We start from the raw sequence: 17,344 nt of genomic DNA, 5'->3' as shown, positions 1-17,344 counted from the left end.
GAATATTTCCTGCTTCAGCAAGCAAGAGAAAAGGGGGCGGATGGAATCACACTTCATTCTAGTTCAAGAAGCATTCACATCACAGTGGGTCAGGTGGAAACAGTAAACTCGATTTATTGAAAAATATCTATTACATTTATTCCTTTATTACACAGGTTTAAAATATTTTTTTCTTAAAAAATACCTCTTATGGGCACTGACATGCTGGATTAGAATTTGAAAACCTGTACAAATAGGTCACCTGATTGTGTGTGTGTGTGTGTGTGTGTGTGTATATGACACTTAAATGGACAGGGGGAATTCTATTTTTTAAAAAACGTTTTTCCATATTTTTTTTTCCCTTCTTCTCATCAATACTTGTTCAAGTCATCATATATATTAGAGGGAAAGGGGGATAAAATTACACAGAAAGATATGTCTGCAAATACAAGAAATAATTTTTATTGCAATATACTGTAGCTAAGTGGTCTGGAAGGAAAGAGAGGGGAAAAAAATGGGAGAAGATGGAAAGAAACTTCAGAACAGTTTTACAACACTTAGTAGGATTTTTTTTGACAGAAGCACCAAACAAAATGGAAAAGTGAGAGATCCCTCAATGAGAAATGATTGGAACAGAATCACATGACCTAAGCGAGTGTGGGTCTGTCTCTCCAGCCACACACACGAACTGTTGTTTTCCAGACGCAAACATTCAGCCTTTCGGATTTCGAAGAGTTCCTGAAAGGACGTGCAATGAAATAATGCGAAACATACTGTTCTCAAGTCGTTTCGTTGTTTAGATGAGATGTTCTAGCACAAGTTTCAAACTTTTTTCTACCACTGGGGAACTTGTCCCATATTGAGGAGCTCCTGAGCATCCATCGCCAAGGAGCCGAGGGCATTGGTCTACACTCAGATGGCATAAGGCAGCTGGCAGGCAAACTGGGCCTCGCCGTTTACAGATGCGATCTGAAAGTGCAACCTAGGATGCAGGAACAGTGTCCCACCCTCACCGCCCCCCCCCAAAGAGGCGAGGCAATGCCCCAAGGCAGACCAACAGAGGGGAAGGCTCTCTCGGTTTGGGCGCTGTTGTGTTTCCCACCGAGAAGGCACCTGACCCTTCCCTGCACCTCCGTGTTGTGGGGAAAGCTCGTGGCACGCACAGATTGAGCTGCCCTTCAGGGACGCCTGCCCACTCTTACTCCCCTTCTGAACGAGGGATCCCCAATGTGTTTCTCTGGAATGCAGCTCTAAAAGCACCATTTGAGAATTCTCTTCTTATTCCAATTACAAAGCAAGCATAAACAAAACCCCAAGACACACCACCCCCAGGTGCTTGGTAGCTTCCAATTCAGAAGTGCCGCAGCCCGCAGTAAAACCTCAGGGCCCTCACACCCGTGACTTCTCTTTTGCAGGTCAAACCTTCCTGCAGGAGAGCAGTGGGAAAAGACATCATATAAAGGCTCCAATTCACAGTAAATGTGGTGTCTTTTCCTTTGCAAATGCATGCTTCCTTGCATATGGGCGTTTGGCATAAAGGCATTGCATACATGTATTTTTCTCCCTTTCCTGGGAGGACCCTTAACTCAAACTGTGGAGAAAACAGAAGGTCCCACTTGGAATGATTGACTGCTACAATCCCCTGCAGCAGTCATAAGGGAAAGACACAGGATTGCACCTTCTTTTCTTGCTCTTTAAAGGCAGTTTCAGTTGAGGGGGGAAGTTTGATCTTGACTTCAGTACATTGAACAAATACATAAATTAGCACCACAAATATTCAGCAACTGAGTACAAATCTGGCATTGTTATCACCGTCATATAAAATGCATGAATACTTTCTTTGTTAACAGAAGAAAAACACCCCCCACCCCAAGCAACACACACACACTCACACAAGCACAATTTTACGTTCTACATGGGTCATCAAAGGTACCATAATGCAGTCACAGAAGCAGCTGATCTACATGCTGAATAGTGGGTTGGCATGCAACTCCCTCCAAGACCCATGGCGGGGGCGGGGGCGAGCTGGCTGTGGGGAGGGAAGGTTCTGAACTGGATTGAAATGAAGAGATCCATGGAGGCATGTTAATGGCAGAGATCCACCAGTGTTGTCATAAAGTTACTGAAATAGCACCAACGAAGAGAAATGTAAATAATAAAAATATAAGCACCTGTGTTTTTAATTTTTTTTATTACTATTATTATTTTCTAAGAGGAAAATAATGGGTATCCCTGCCATACAATCCTCCAGTGGGAATAGAAATGTGAAAACAAAAACAAACGGGGTTTCTTTTTTTTTCTTTGTAAAAGGTATTTTTTAAAAACAAACCTGTACATTGAATCAAGTGAAGGCAGAAAAAATGGCAGAGCTGACCTCAAAACCAGTACTGCTTGTCAGCGCTGACAAAAGCACCCCTTTTTAAAAAGGCTGCTAGTGTATTTTGCAGCAAAGTTGTTGGGTTTCCCCCAGTAACACCAGTGTGTTGTGTTATAAAACTGTCCTGGCATTCCTCAGTTTTTCTTTTCTTTGGAGACGTGCTGTATATGTTTGCCCTGATCTAAAAAGAACAACAACCAAGGCTCATTTTAATTTTTATCACGGGGGGCATGTTTCGGTCATCACGAGAAAAAGTATCAAAAGTGAGGTTGTGATCCTAGGGAGTAAGGTTGATTGTGCTCAAGTAGGGCTTACTTCAGAGTCAACAAGCACAACGGAAGGCTGCAGGAGCCTGGATGTTTGCCCGAGGAGCAATTCGTTGCAGGAGCCATTCATGGTCTCACTTACTGGTGTTTGGGCCGGTGTATTGGATACTGGTGAGAAAGATTGCTCATTAAATTACACTAGGGATCATGGGTGAGTCACATGCATGTTTTGAACCCAGAAACATTTTTATATTTAATATAATAATATACAAATATTTACTTACAAAATACAAAAATAGAAGCACCTTTATACCTTTATGGGGTATACAGTCAGAACCTGGCTTTTTTAAAAAAAATGTAGTTAGTTTCAGTTGTTACTTTTAGGATCTTACCAAAATATAGCAAGAAGCAAGTATTTGGGAAGGGGAGGGGCATTCTGTATCTTACAGAAACCCCAGGGAAGACATCAAATCCTAACTGCAAAGGTCCTGAAAGTGTCCTTAGTCCTTGTTCCTGTACAGAGACATGCAAGTTGCTGGGATCATGCCTTGCAGATGGTTTTCCATGGTATTTCTCAGGCCCTTGCAGTAACGGGGAACTCTGTTAATCAGCGGAAATTCTCCCACCAACTTCAGCAAGGCTGTCTGTCGGAAATGAAAGTGGGCAAGCACTGGTAACGTTTCATGGCCAGATGGTTTCTGATTTAGAGGAACAGCCATACAGTCGGGCACAGAAAGCGGAGCCCTTTGGGGGTCTCAAAGGAGATGCATAGCAAGGAAAGCATGTCGGAAGAGGTTGCTTTGGCCAGCAGGTGATGCCTTTAGGTCATGTGATTCTGTGGGATTCTGTGGGGTGGAACGGTCCTGTCTTTGACTGGGGCTTCCATAAGTTTTGGGTTCCGGTGTCAGAGTTGGGAGGCAGGTGAAACAGGAAAACAAATAAACAACAAAGCCATCGAACTGTCCAGTTTCAGAACGTGCATGTGACGATGACCAAAAAAAACCATAGCCAAAAATAGAAGGCGCAATGAGGTTACGAGGTTGCTCTTTTGGAGACTAGTTTTCCGAGTGGCAATTTAGCCCATGAAGCAAGCTGGTCCCACCTCGAATCCAAACTTCTGTGATGCTTCTCCAAAGTCATTAAACATAATGTCGACGATGGGGACTTGTTCCACTCTAGGCGTGTTGATTTCTAAGATTGTCTTTTGATAGCCCTTCTTTGCCTGAAGAGAGGGGAGACAAGGATGAGCCAGGGACAACATGAACTGTAGAAGGAGCTGCCTTATATGGTTCATATAAGGACAGTCAATGTGGTGTAGTGGTTAGAGTGCTGGACTGGGACTTAGGAGAACAGGGTTGTAGTCCCCACTTGGCCATGGAGCTCAGTGGGTGACTTTGGGCCCATCACTCTTGGTCTAATGTACTTCACAGGGTTGTTGTGGGGATAAAATCAAGAGAAGTCTGCCCCCCCGGAGTCTGTGGCGGAATGGACTGCTCCCCTCTGCGAACTAAGGTCGGGACGGGTCCTACCTGGTGCCAGCCGGTCCGGGTCCATCCTCTTCATTCCTCAGCCATCCGCTGCCAGGCGGCAGACACAAATGGCATCCGGCATGGCAGATGCCATTTGCGTCCCTGCCCTTTGCCATGACTGGTTATGTAAATATTTACGTAGCCAATCACAGCAAAGGGCAGGGACGCAAATGGCGTCCCCTACACCGGACACCATTTGCGGCCGCTGCCCAGCAGCGGGCAGAAGTTCGGCTACGGAAAGCCCTGGCTGGTGGCTCCGCAGACTCACTGTGGAGCGGAACCGGCCGGGGAGGATTCTGCGGGGAGGGATGGATTGCCTTCCCCCCCGCAGCAGACCCTGGAGTGGACTGGTAAGTGGGATTCGTACACCCCTAGTCCTGCCCCGACTGGAGGAGTCCTCCTCAGAGGAGGAGGCAGAGGCCCCAGAATCCCAGGGCACTCCAGACCAGGGACTGCCCCCAGACCCACAGGAGCCTGAGCCCTGGGGGAGATGGCTGCAGGGCTGTCCTGTCAGGAGAGAGGGGCTCTGCCTCAGAGGCAAAAACTGAGCCCCCCCTGAGCCCCGGGAGCATCGTCACCTCAAGTGGCAGGCCAGCAGTGCTCCTGTGCAAAGGAGTGCTCGCCTCCAGAAGAGGTCTCCTCGGGAAAAGGGGCTCCTCAGGAGTCGGCTCTGGGAAGGGAGCCCTGATGCTGCAGCTGAGCTCTGGGTGGGTCTGGCTGGCTTTGGGCTTGAAAGCCTCCCCGAAACCCAGCCAGTGTTGAAGCAACATGGTCCATCCAGCCTCTGCCGTGTGCCTTGCCTCCTGAATTGTGCCCTGTGGCTGCTGCCCCGGTTCCTGACCTTCTGGACCGCCTGATGACCCTGTGCCTGGATGCGGAACGCGCCTGACCGGCTCACTCTGTTTGGCCCCTTGCTTGTGATCTTGACCACTCCCGCTGCTGCCTGATCCTCATGGCCTGCCTGCCTGCTGGTGTTCTGATCTCTGCCTGGATTTTGACCACTCCTGCCTTCGCCTGAACCTCCCTGGACTGAAGCCTGGGTGCTTCACCATCTGCTTGCCAACTTGACTACTCTATTGCATCGTTCCCTGTCCTTGCTTGCAAACAGCCAAGACTCAGTCTAGAGCAGAAGAGAGGATGAATTACACCACCTTGGGTTTCTTGGAGGAAAGGTGGGACACATAAATGGAGGAAACAAACAAAATTGTGCAGGGTTAGGGCGTCAGGCCATCGGCCCATTGCTGCTACTGTAGAGCTGAAATGTGTCATAGTTCTTGCAATCTCCCCCGCCCTTCTTTGATAGTGCTGAAAAATGGCTTCCCTTTTTTGCAGTCCCCCATCGAGTTTTTCCTTGGAAAAATGGCTCCATGGGCAGCATTTTGTTTTACTTCCTTTAAAGTAAGTTATTAATTATTGATTAAGTTATATCCCACCCATCTGGCTTAGCAAATGCTCATAAAGATTTTTGCGGGGCGGGGACTTGTGCGCATCCCTTGCGTACTGTATGAGGTGGTTGAGCATGCCTTCCTGCTACTAAAACATTTTTAACAGACTCACCTCAGCACAGATCAGTCTGTCAATTTTGGTTCCTCTCAGTTTCCCATTGCTCCAGTCTGAAGACTGGTTCATCCTGGACTTTGAGAATTTTAACTAGACTTAAATTCAGTTCATCCCAAACATGAAAAACTGTACACAAATGTGGGAGAAATTCATTCAGTTCACATTTTAATGCGAACATCCCTGTGTTTGCCCTTTCAAGCCTATGCTCAAAATGAAATTCAGTTATCCTTCAAAATTTGCACTTCTCAGACTTCTGCAATGGAGTCTCCCAACAAAAAAACCCATATGTTAGGGGAATGTGCACACACATATGTATATTAGTGAAAATAAAGTTAAAATACATTGTGTTTGGAGAATAGTTTGCAAAAAGTTCTGCATATCAGGCAAAAGTTGCATACAAAAATGCATGTATTAGGAGAAATTGATGGGAAAATGTTGTCTTTAAAACATCTCTAAATTTGAGATGAACCACACTTAAGGTTTGAAAAATTTGCAACGTTTGGGATGAACTGAACTTAAGATTGGAAAAAATGAGAAACTGAGAGAACCTAAAATTTACCGATTAGTCCATCCTAAGTTGCAGCGCAAGTAGTCTGTGAAGAGTTCCCACACCACTGTGGTGGAGATGTGTGAATCAGCAACACTCAAGCTCACTGAAGATCTCTGAATTCCATCTCCAAGCTTGTTCTGACTTGAGTCTGTACCAGATTGCAAGCCTTGTGTTTTTCTTCTCACATGAAAATCTGTGCGTATATCCAAGCATATTTTTCCAAACATACGCATCAGTTGTGTGCATCTTTTAAGTGTACGCAGTCCTCTCCTATTGATTATAGCATATCTGTGCGCACTTTTCAAAAGTATGCATGCTGTTGAACACATGGTGTGTGTGTCTGTGAATCACACAGCAAGCTCAGAAACGTACGGACTTCAACTGCAGATTGCTTCCAAGTCCACGTTTGGTCTGGAAGGTGTGAACTTGGTAAATTCTGATCAAAAATCAACTGAAATTCATTTCTCATACATCTCCACACTGTGGGCATATTTGAGGGGTGTAAATGTATTTGAAAGCCATTTGGCTATCTCATACACCTCAGTAAGGTAAACGTGAACTCCTCCCAAATTTATAGACATTTCTACAGCCTGACCCTGCCCTCCTTGAAGGCATCTTCGGTTTGCCTATCCCCCACTTGAATGGCTGGAAAAAGGTGCAGTCAAAAAATTATTCAGCCCAGCAATATTTGTAAATGGCAACTAGGGATGGCGGAGAATTCCGCCACGGATTTCAGTGAGGCCAAATGCACTGGTATTCGGCCCCAGAAATCCGTGGCGGAATGCCCCCCCCGCCCCCCCCCCCCGCGGATCCCCCTCAGGATGAGACTTACGTAGGGCGGATGTTCCGGATGGCGGCGGCTCCAGCAGCGGCTCCAGCGGCGGCGGCTGGTCTTCCGACCGGCCGCCACCACCGCCATTTGCAGTCTGGTCTTTTTGTTTTGTTTTGTTTTTTTTACCCAGACGTGATAGGTTACGTAAAGACTTACGTAGCCTATCACGTCTGGGTAAAAAAAAAAGCATACGTAAATGGCAGCGGCTATAGCGGCCGCCATTTGCGTTCCTTATTTTTCACTGTTTTAGTCTACGTAAATATTTATGTAGACTATTACAGCAAAAATAAAGGAGAACGCAAATAGCGTAGTGGGCGCTATTTGCGTTCTTTTTTGATTTGCTGTTTTAGCCTACGTAAATATTTGCATAGGCTAAAACGGGGAATCAAAAAGGGATGCAAATAGCGCCTGCTACGCTATTTGCGTCCCCTTGATTTTCGCCGTCATAGTCTACGTAAATATTTACGTAGACTAAGACGGCGAAAAATAAGGAATGCAAATGGCGGCTGCCGTAGCCGACGCCATTTGCGTACGCATTTTTTTTTTTAAACCAGACGTGATAGGCTACGTAAATATTTATGTAGCCTATCACGGTTGAATACAGGGACGCAAACAGTGGCGGCTACGGCAGCCGCTATTTGCATCCCTGCTACCCAGCGGCCGAATGTCTGGCTGCTGGCGGAGCCAGCTGGCTGCTCCGCAGAATCCCCATGGAGCAGAGCCGACCAGGCAGGACTCTGGGGGGAGGGACGGAGCATTTCCCCCCCCATCGAGGATTCCGGGGGGAGGGTTGGAACGCCTCCCCCACCACCGCTAAGCAGATCTGCGAAACAGTAAGTGACTTCCGTACATCCCTAACGGCAACTGTGAAATTGCTCTTTTAAATGACAGAATACAGCAGGGACTCGGAACAGTCCTTAGCAGCCTGCTGTTAGTTTCCCCTATTTTTTTGCATTCATTTCTTTAAGATGCAAACCTGTGTCGGTCTCGGGAGAAAGAGGAACAAAGGAAATGGAAAAGATCTAAGCAGAACAGATTCATAACTGGGAGGGTTCTTTTATGTTTGTTTGCGTTTGCAGTGCCTGATCTAACTTCCCCAGGATTCACCAGGAAGTGGTGAAGAAAAACAACTCAAAGCACGCATGCGCATCAAGGGGCACAAATTGCTCCAAACCCGTGCTCCATGGGGTCCGTGTGTGAGCATGGGTTTCCCACCCGAACGTTCTTCATCTCTTTACTTATCAAGCGTATTCAGGGCCCTAATTGAATTCTCTCGCTCCGCATTCAGAGATGGGGCAGATGATCTTCCGAACAGGGTCACATGACTCTTTCCGATCATGAGGAGGCCGCCTTCCTTGCAGACATCAGAATATAAGCACAGGAAGCGCCTGGAGTGGGCCAGGGTGGCTCCGTCTCCCCCAGTACGGCCGGGGTGGGGGCTTCCCATGGGTTCTGGCAGAGACGGTCCTGCCAAGGGACATGAAGGCTCGGGGGGGGGGGCAGCTTTTTTTCCTTTTTCTGAGGCCTGTTTTGGGGGGAGACTAAAAAAGCCTCTTACAAACTATGTTCTACTTTAGAATAATGGGAATGAAGAGTGGAACTAGAACAGTGTGCAGATGGCCTCTCGAAATTCTCCACTTTGTTTGTGGGCAGAGAAATTGGTTGAAGGATCTGCTCTGATTTGTACCCCACTTTCCTAACAAGAAAAATGGCACCCAGGGCAGGCAAAGAAGGGCAATTTCACTGAGTTACTCCTGGGGGGAGGAGAAATTCTCTAACAGTTTCTCACAGGTAGGGCTCACCATTGGCAAGGGCGATAGCGCAGCTCCTGTCTTTCTTTCATAAGGGTTTTGTTTGTGCTGCCACTGCAAGTGGCAACAGCATCAACTGGGCTCCCAGTTTGCGCCCTCCACAATGCAGGCACTGGGGTGGGGGGCAGTGTTGTGTGCAGGGTAGGGATGTCAGAGAATTCCACGATGGATCTTGGTGAGGCCGAATGCCAGTGCATTCGGCCCCCCGAAACCCGTCACGGAACAAAGCCCCCACCCCCCCAACCCACGAAAGGCGCGTGGGACTAAGTGGCCGCCGCCCCCACCCCACGAAAGGCGCGTGAAACGGAGCACTTACCTGCCCCTTGTCCACGCTGCTGTGTGAATGGCGGCCATCCTGTGGCCTCCATTCGCTTCCTCCTTCTTCAACCGTGATAGGCTACGTAAATACTTATGTAGCCTATCACGGCTAACGCAGGGATGACATTTGCGTCCCTGCAGAGACCATGATAGGCTACGTAAGTATTTACGTAGCCTATCACAGCGGGGGGGGGGGAAACCCCAGCGTACGCAAATGGCGGCGGCTACTGCCATTTGCGTACACTGGGGTTTTCCCCCTGCCGTGATAGGCTACATAAATACTTACGTAGCCTATCACGGCTCACTGCAGGGATGCAAATGACGGCGGCTACAACAGCCGCCATTTGCGTCTATGCAGGGCTGCCCAGCGGCTGGATGTCTGGCTGCAGGCGGCCGGAGCTGGCCAGCGGCTCCGCAGCTTGGCCGCGGAGCGGAGCCGGCCAGCCAGGATTCCGGGGGGGAGGCACAGAGCACCTCACCCCCTGGCGAGGATTCCAGGGGAAGGGACGGAGCGCCTCCCCCCACCTGTGGAGCCCGGCAGAGCCAGGTAAGTGGGGTTTCGTACACCCCTAGTCCAGGGATGAGGCGGAGAGAGTGCTGTACCAAGCTCTGTCATCTAGTTTCCTTAAAGTTTACTTCCCCCTGAAAGAGGCTTCCATTTTTCTGCCTCATTCTCAGGGTATTTTATAATTTAATTTGAATTTCTATTGGTGGCAGTTTTTGAGTTTGCCTGAAGTAAGGTGGACAAGGGTGCTGAATGTGTGCATTGTCTTTCTATGCCACATCTCTCCATTGTTCTGCAGCCTCCCATGCTGCCTGCACTTCCTGATCTGGAAAAGCCCCATGGGAGGACATACCTCATGATGTCTCCCACTGGGCTTTGATTAAAGTGTGGGAAGCCGAGGAGGCTACAGGCTGCTGGGGAGATGATTATACACTGAAAAAACAAGACACTTATGCACACTCCGTGGCCACCTTGTAAGATAAGCAGAAGAAACCCAAACCCAGCCCATGAGAATTTCTCTGAAATGTTCTGCTCCTTTGAATTTCATTTTGGAAGCACTTTCTTCTCTATCAAATTGAATGAGAATGGTTAAAAAAACAACTTGGGACCAGGATACTTGAGAGAGCACCTCCTTACCAACCCGCTTGGTCACTGAGGTCCTCAGAGGGCATGTTCCTGGTGGTTCCACATGGACCCATTGGCCCAGGTGAAGGCCACCAGGAAAAGAGCCTTCAGTGTGTTGGCCCCACTCCTGTGGAACTCCCTGCCTTTGGAGGTCAGGCAGGCACCAACACTGTGTTCCTTCCAGCACCTCCTGAAGACACTGTTATTTCAAGAGGCCTTCCTTGAGTGACCAGCTGCGATTTATTAAATTCGACCTTATTGGAATTTGTTTTTTTAAAAAATGTTTTAACTGTTTTAACCGGGTGTTTTATTCTTTTACCTTCGTTGTTCACTGCTCCGAAATCTTCTGATGTGGAGCAGTATATAAATATTGTAAATAATAAAGAAAGAAGAAAGAAAGAAAGAAAGAAAGAAAGAAAGAAAGAAAGAAAGAATAAAGTGGGGTGGGGGGAGAGAAATCTTTGGCACAGCACGAAGTGAAATACTTTTACAGGCAGGTTTTAAAACCTTCAGGTTTTTGGTCCAAACACTCACTGCGCAACCGTCAAGGAGAGCCCTGATGAAAGGGTTGTTGTCGTAGGACATCTCTTCATCATTTGAGCCCAGGAAGCGGATGGCCTTGTCGTAGTTCCCCGCAGTGGCATCATGCCAGGCCACTGACTGGTAGCAGTTGTAGGTGACGTTCTGGTGGGCAGAAGCACTCAGGAGCCTCAGGAAGGTCATCTGCACCACTCCAATGGGGTTGCCCTCAGAGTCAACGTAGGAAAGCTGAGGAAAACAGGAGAAGAGGCAAGGAAGGAAGCAGGGGATGCTAGATGATGCAACCATGGCTGGGATGGGTGGGGAAGAAGTGTATATGGACTGTGGGAAGCCACTGACCAACGTTTTTATGTATATAGGACAGGGATGCAGGACTACTTTCAGCCCAAGGGCCAAATTCCATTGCAGAGAAGCTTTTGGGGGCTGCATTCCAGCAGTGGGCATGGCCAAAGGCAAAAGGGAGGGCCCCCGAATGCCAGCATATAATTTAATTTACAGATCTTTCTGCCAGCCACTTAGCCTTCGGAGAGGCATTTCAGCCTTTTAGCATGGGGAGAAAACTGCGCAAAAGCCGGGATGCCACCCAATGGTTGGGGGAAAGGGGGGGGTGACTACCTGGGGAATCTTGGATCGGGACCCCCACGAGGGCCAGATTTGGCCCACTGGTATGAGGTTCTGCACCCCTGATATAAAAAGTGCATCTCAAGCCACACGGCTCCTCAGAATGCTACACTGGTGATCAAACAGGACAGCCCCTACTCATGGGCATTTTTCAAAACTACCATAGTTCATTACAGGAAAATAAATAGGACAGAGGAGAGTAACATGTGGGTTTGCAGAAAGGCGAGATTAAAAAACAACAACAACTTTTAGACCACCTTTCTATAAATTGTACTCAATTGTACAAAATCAAAATTGTACAAAACTGAAAATCAGAAAGTGCACAATGGAAAACTAAACAAGCACAGATTAAAAACACAGTCATGTATAAATGTACAAGAATTAATTTCACAGCAGGGCCAGAAGATTCAGACTAAACAATGTGTGAGAAGATCTCCAAAAAACTGAAAGGTTGGGTAAAATGGATTTTTTCTTTAGCTAGTTGCCTGAAAATGTTCCCCACAAGTATTATTATTCCATTTATATCCCACCTTTCTTCCATCATGGAACTCAAGGTGGCTACATGTGGTTCCCACGTGGTCTCCCCTCCACACACTGACCAGACCCAGACCTGCTTCGCTTCAGCAAGGTGGCTGCCTCAAGTGCCTTCAGACCAGGCCCTGGGATACTGGGAAATATATGCTTTCTCAGTATCCTTTGGGAGGATTTTCCACAATTGTGGTGCCACCATGGAAAAAGCCCCAAAGGATCTGATCTGTTGAAAAATAGGAACATCAGGTCATGATGGATGAGGATACTTACATGTACCAAAGAACAGGCACATTCCCAAAGTGCCACCTATAATAGCTGCAGCTGTTTCTGACTGCAAATAGCTCAAAATTGAAGCATATTGCCAAGAATTAGCACAAAGATTTGGTATATTGAGCAGACTGTGGAGGCTGGGACTCCTGTGGGCCCCTGGCCTGGAGGCTACTGGGGGCTTTGGGGGGAAGAAGGATCCCTTGTTATCTCCAATCTGTGATTGGAGATAACAAGGGGATTCTCCCAATGGAGGGGGAGCGGTGCCCAGGGGAATCCCCTTGTTTTATTTTTTTTAAATATATTTTTATTTATTTTATCTTTATAAACACTACCAGAATTACCAACAACCTACTCAGTACTTTAATTCTCATCCATACTATATTTTAGTTAGGACACCATAATAACAGAAAGAGAAGAAAGAATGGAAAAAGGAAAAAAGAAAAAAAGAAAAATAAACTCCAACATCTCCCAACCTCCAATGGTATTCTATTTTTTAAAAACTATATCTATTATACAATCTTACAATTTAGTAAAACAGGAATCCCCTTGTTTTAAACAACTGGGTAGGGTGGATGGGGAAAGGGCCATGCCACAAACGAATTGATGAGGCTCATCATCAAGGCAACCTTGCAAGGAAGGCACAGTAGGGAAGAAAGAGTATACCAACCCGTTGTCTGGGTTGTTCTCCATCTTTGTCTTGTGAGATCAACGTGACTGACTGAGACAAGCTGAACATGCCAGATGACAGGCTAAGAGGCTAAGGATACCAGGACCTAGAAGACGGATTGCCCAACCAGCCAGCACCTGTTCATAGGTAAGCACAACCACTTGCTAACTGCCTTTCTTTTCCAGCTATTTGGCATAGGCACTATTGATTTATAGCAGTGATGGTGGTAAAAAGGGGGACTTGTTTCATAGTGAACTCCAGTTCAACAGGAAAAAGGGTGTGTCACTTACGTGTGCCCTCCTCAAAGGCCACAGAGGTTACTGCTTTTTAAGAAACATTTTTTAAAGGGATGTATGGAAATCCCTGCAGAATGTCACAAGTCTTATTGGCTTCTTTGAGATGCTTCTAATGCAGAAGGAGAATCCTTCAACATTCACTTTGAATGTTAGCTATTTTTTTGCTGCAAGCAATGAGGATATGAGCCAAAATATTATCTAATTTGAATAATCTTGGTTTCCCCCCGCTCCCTGTTAATACAGATACCCAGTGCAGTTTTTGGCCTTCACTTCCATAAATCAAAGGAGCAATATTATGGCCCTCAGACATCAACTCAGGGGCCACAGGATATTCCAGACTCCAAGGTCTGAGGTTGGAGGCAGTACTCTGACCTTGGAGCTGAGAATCGGAGCTCTGTCCCCTCCCCCATGCCTTGAAGCAGCCTGGAAAGAACCACAACGGCTGCCTCTCCGAGGTCGGGAATGCAACCTCGGAGACAGGGAGAAGGGGACATTCTGGTGAGGGTGGATGGGAGGAGACTGGAGAGGCCAGGATGCAAGCTGTCGTGGGGCCTCTTCAGCCTCCCTCCCTCCCCCTCTAGAGTGCCCCAGCTAGACAGGCAAAAAAGCCCATCTAGCAAACAGGCAAAGCGGGAGGAGCGGGGAGGTGAAGATGGCCTCTGCCGCACCTCCTGCTCTCCATTGGATGACTGTAAGCCTCCCGGTTCAGTGGCTTACAGCCACCCCACTAAGATTGTGCCCTAAGTGATGTTTTGTTTTGTTTTCAACTTTGATTCCTGTTCATTAATTGATACATAAGTCTTAATGTGAGGTCTGTTGCCTGATTCAACATATGCATAATGGAGGAATGCTTTTTCTTCAGAATTACTGTTTGAATCATACGCAAATGTATGTAGATCAAGTCAATCTCCATTAAAGTGCGTAAGCAGCTAAGATAGTTTTCATCAGGTGACAACCATCAGGTTTGTGAATTGTGCTTCCTCAAGCAATGTCACTAGAGACATTTCCCAGGATACATCTCTTTGGGTTCCAACAGATGGGACCGTAAGCTTCGACATCTCTATCCGTACAGGAGCCCAAATGGGACAGTTGCTAGTTTGAGGGCGCCAGACTTTATCCAACAAAAGAAAAAAAGAAAAGAAAAAGGCTGCCTTGTAAGTCTCCTCCCTAAAAACCCTTAAATCCAAAGCCAAAAGAACAACATGTGCTCTGAGTTTCTTGTTGACGTAAATATTATAACAATAATATTGTATTGGTGGCCCCCACTCTGTGGAACTCCCTCCCTAGGGAACTCCGTCATGCCCCCTCTTTAATGAGCTTCCGTCATGCATTAAAAACGTGGCTGTTCAGGCAGGCATTTGGGGTGGGTTAGAGTATTTTAGAAAATATTTTTATTGTAGAATTTTATTGTTTTAAACTGTTTTTATTGTATGTTGTACATCGCCCAGAGTGGCTGGGTGACCAGCCAGATGGGCGATTAATAAATTTAATAATAAATAAATAAATAAGGGCTCGTGACAGAAGCCATATGGCAGCAACATTATAATGGGCTTGAGCAGGGCATAAAACCTCATCAGGCTCTAACAGGAGTTGGGCACGTGTTCCAGGGCTGGAGAGAAAACCAAAGGTGAGACTCAAGCTCTGTAATCCCATCTTTCACACCCCCAAATGGAAAGGAAAATGAAGGAAAATGAACTACTCCCAGTCAGTCTGGGTTTAGGTAGATTTGTGTTGCAGATCCACAAATAATATATTATTCAGAGCGGGTGTGGGCAACCTCTGGCTGCTCGAGGGGGTGCACTGCTTGAATTCTTCGGGAGGGAGAAGTTACATTTCAGATGGGGAAGCAGAGGGTATGTTTCTTCTCTCTCTAATAAAAAGTACAGCCTAGTGCTTCAAGTTGATGAATGCAGCCATATTTTCTCCCGTATAATGCCATGGGAATGCTGTTATGTTATGATGTGGCATCATTTCAATCATGCACCTGTTTAGAAATGAAGTTGGATGCTTCTGGGACAGCCCTGCCATAGACTGAAGCATCAGGGAAGCTGGGGTTTACTTGATTGTCTAAAAAAAGAGAGAGGGAATCTACCCTCTGCCTCCCCATTTGAAAGGTCATCTCTACCCCCATTAAAAAGATTGGGGAATTTATCTCCTACCCCTGGAAAAGTTTTAGGGAATGCCTCCACACTTTCATGGCCATGTTGTTAACAGCAACAACAACACACAGCTGTACTCTCCCAACCAAAAAGCAATACGATATAACAGGATTGCTACCAGAATTTCACCTAGAGAAAAAAATTGAGATGAATGTTGGGTTCCTTCTCATGTGAAGCATCAGAGGAAATCTGAGGGACGCCAAGAGAGTTTTGATAAGACTGGTGACATTTCCCTGTCTGGGTGTGGTTGTGCTGCCTGTGTATTCAAATGCTATGTTGTCATCTTGTCTTCTAGATACTGGTGGCTCTTCCCAACACAAGAAGCAATACTGATATATAGCAACGTGGCAGCAACAGGGAAGAAAAGAAGAAGAGGCTTTTAGCAACCCACCCCCAACAATCCAAGAACAACCCAACCTCACCACCTTGCATGTCACTCACAGAGAGCTGAGACAGTGGCCAGACAATGACGGCAAAACATGGTGGACACTGACACTGCAAATTAGTATAGTGGTGTGAGTTTGAGGACATGACAACACATTGTCTCCCCTGCGGAGGAAAGAGACTCAATGCACACACACACACACACACACACACACACACACACACAGGTTGCATTCTGCTCCAGGAGGTAAGCACTGCACCGGCAGCCGCAGAAAATGCCATGGCTCTTTCGTGTACAGATTCGGAGCATTCCGTGCAAGGGGGTGAAGAAGACGGTGGCTGTTTCTGAAAATGTGTTACGGCAGATGTTCATGAGGATACCTGGTAAAACTGCATAAGGAAATTCCCAGAGGTTTTCAAAACGCCATCGATGGAGGATGGGTTTAAAACAAAAATGGCTTATTTACTTTAAATTCTCATTCATGAATTGCCTAGCTAAGTAGGTCATGGAGGCAATGTAGCAAACAAGAATGAGGTATGCTCCAATATGGGCTCCAATGCGCCAGGAGACACCTTCCTTGGTGTCTGCCAAACTTCTGCTCCTCCTGGTTTTGATTTCAATTCTTAAGGGTTTTTTTTAAAAAAGAAATTACACTTTAAAAACACACAACAACAACAGGGGGGCTGGAAAAGGGCACCTTCCAGCACCATCTTTGTCTGGGCTCCAAGGCGTGGTTTTGTGTTTTGGAGCTCAGACCCCACCTCTGCCTTGGACTTAAAACAAGTGACTTTTCCTTTAGTCTCATCCATTTGCCTTCTGGGGAATGAGTGTTTTGTGTCTAGCTGTGCCTGCCATGGCATTGGCAGCTCTTTCATAAGTGATAAGCTGCCACCCAATGGTGGCCATTTTGTGAGAGCACCCACAACACTCTCAACATTTCAAATATGCCCACTGACCCCAAAAGTCTGGGGAAACCTGCTGCAAGCAATCTAATAGATTTGGGATTTTATCCCCTGTACAATCTTTTTATTGCTCAACATTTGTTTCCTCCCCTTCATCACGCTTGGAGCAAGTAAATTTATGCCAGGATAGAGATGAGGGGGTTCAGTTTGGACCATCTCTCTGGCAAACACTGTATACTTTGCCATGGTCTTGGTACCTGGCCCCTGCAAAGTCCTGTCAGGCCACAGCACATCTTGTGGGGCCAAGCTCACGACCCTCACTGCCTCACCACCCAGGGCATTAGTGGCAAAGATCAGTGCACCCACCTGCCCTAAACCTTTGTTCCTAATTGGTGGTTGAGAACAATACATCAACAGAGCTCTGTGTAAGCCAGGCTAAAACTATTTTGCATCCAGACCCCCCCAAAGTCTGTTCCAAAAAATAAAAAAAGATGAATTTGGAGTGCAGTATACAAGCTGACAGAAGGTCTTGTTTTGTATAATTTAATCTGGTTTTGCAATGGTGGGCACTGAGCCCCCCCCCCCCCATCCCTTCCATCCTTTGAAGCTTCTGAGATTTCAG

At 46.8% G+C, this 17,344-nt stretch overlaps 1 protein-coding gene across 1 annotated transcript in view; it reads right to left on the bottom strand.

Annotated features, from left to right (window-relative positions):
* Positions 1–414: 414 nt before the first annotated feature.
* Positions 415–17,344, bottom strand: part of COL5A1 (collagen type V alpha 1 chain) — a 253,839-nt gene continuing 236,909 nt past the window's right edge. Inside the window, exons 65-66 of the mRNA XM_084821216.1 lie at positions 10,886–11,119; positions 415–3,844 (exon numbers count right to left, since the gene is read on the bottom strand). Of these exons, the coding sequence (XP_084677342.1) occupies positions 3,698–3,844; positions 10,886–11,119 (381 nt within the window). The 3' untranslated portion in view covers positions 415–3,697. The remainder of the gene's footprint in view (positions 3,845–10,885; positions 11,120–17,344) is intronic.

The sequence above is a fragment of the Heloderma suspectum genome, chromosome 14 (genome assembly GCF_057233095.1).
Source record: "Heloderma suspectum isolate Gila_16-S chromosome 14, 16-S_ref, whole genome shotgun sequence".
Lineage (NCBI taxonomy): Eukaryota > Metazoa > Chordata > Lepidosauria > Squamata > Helodermatidae > Heloderma > Heloderma suspectum.
Note: the sequence above shows the minus strand (reverse complement) of the source record. Positions and strands in the feature narration are given on the sequence as shown.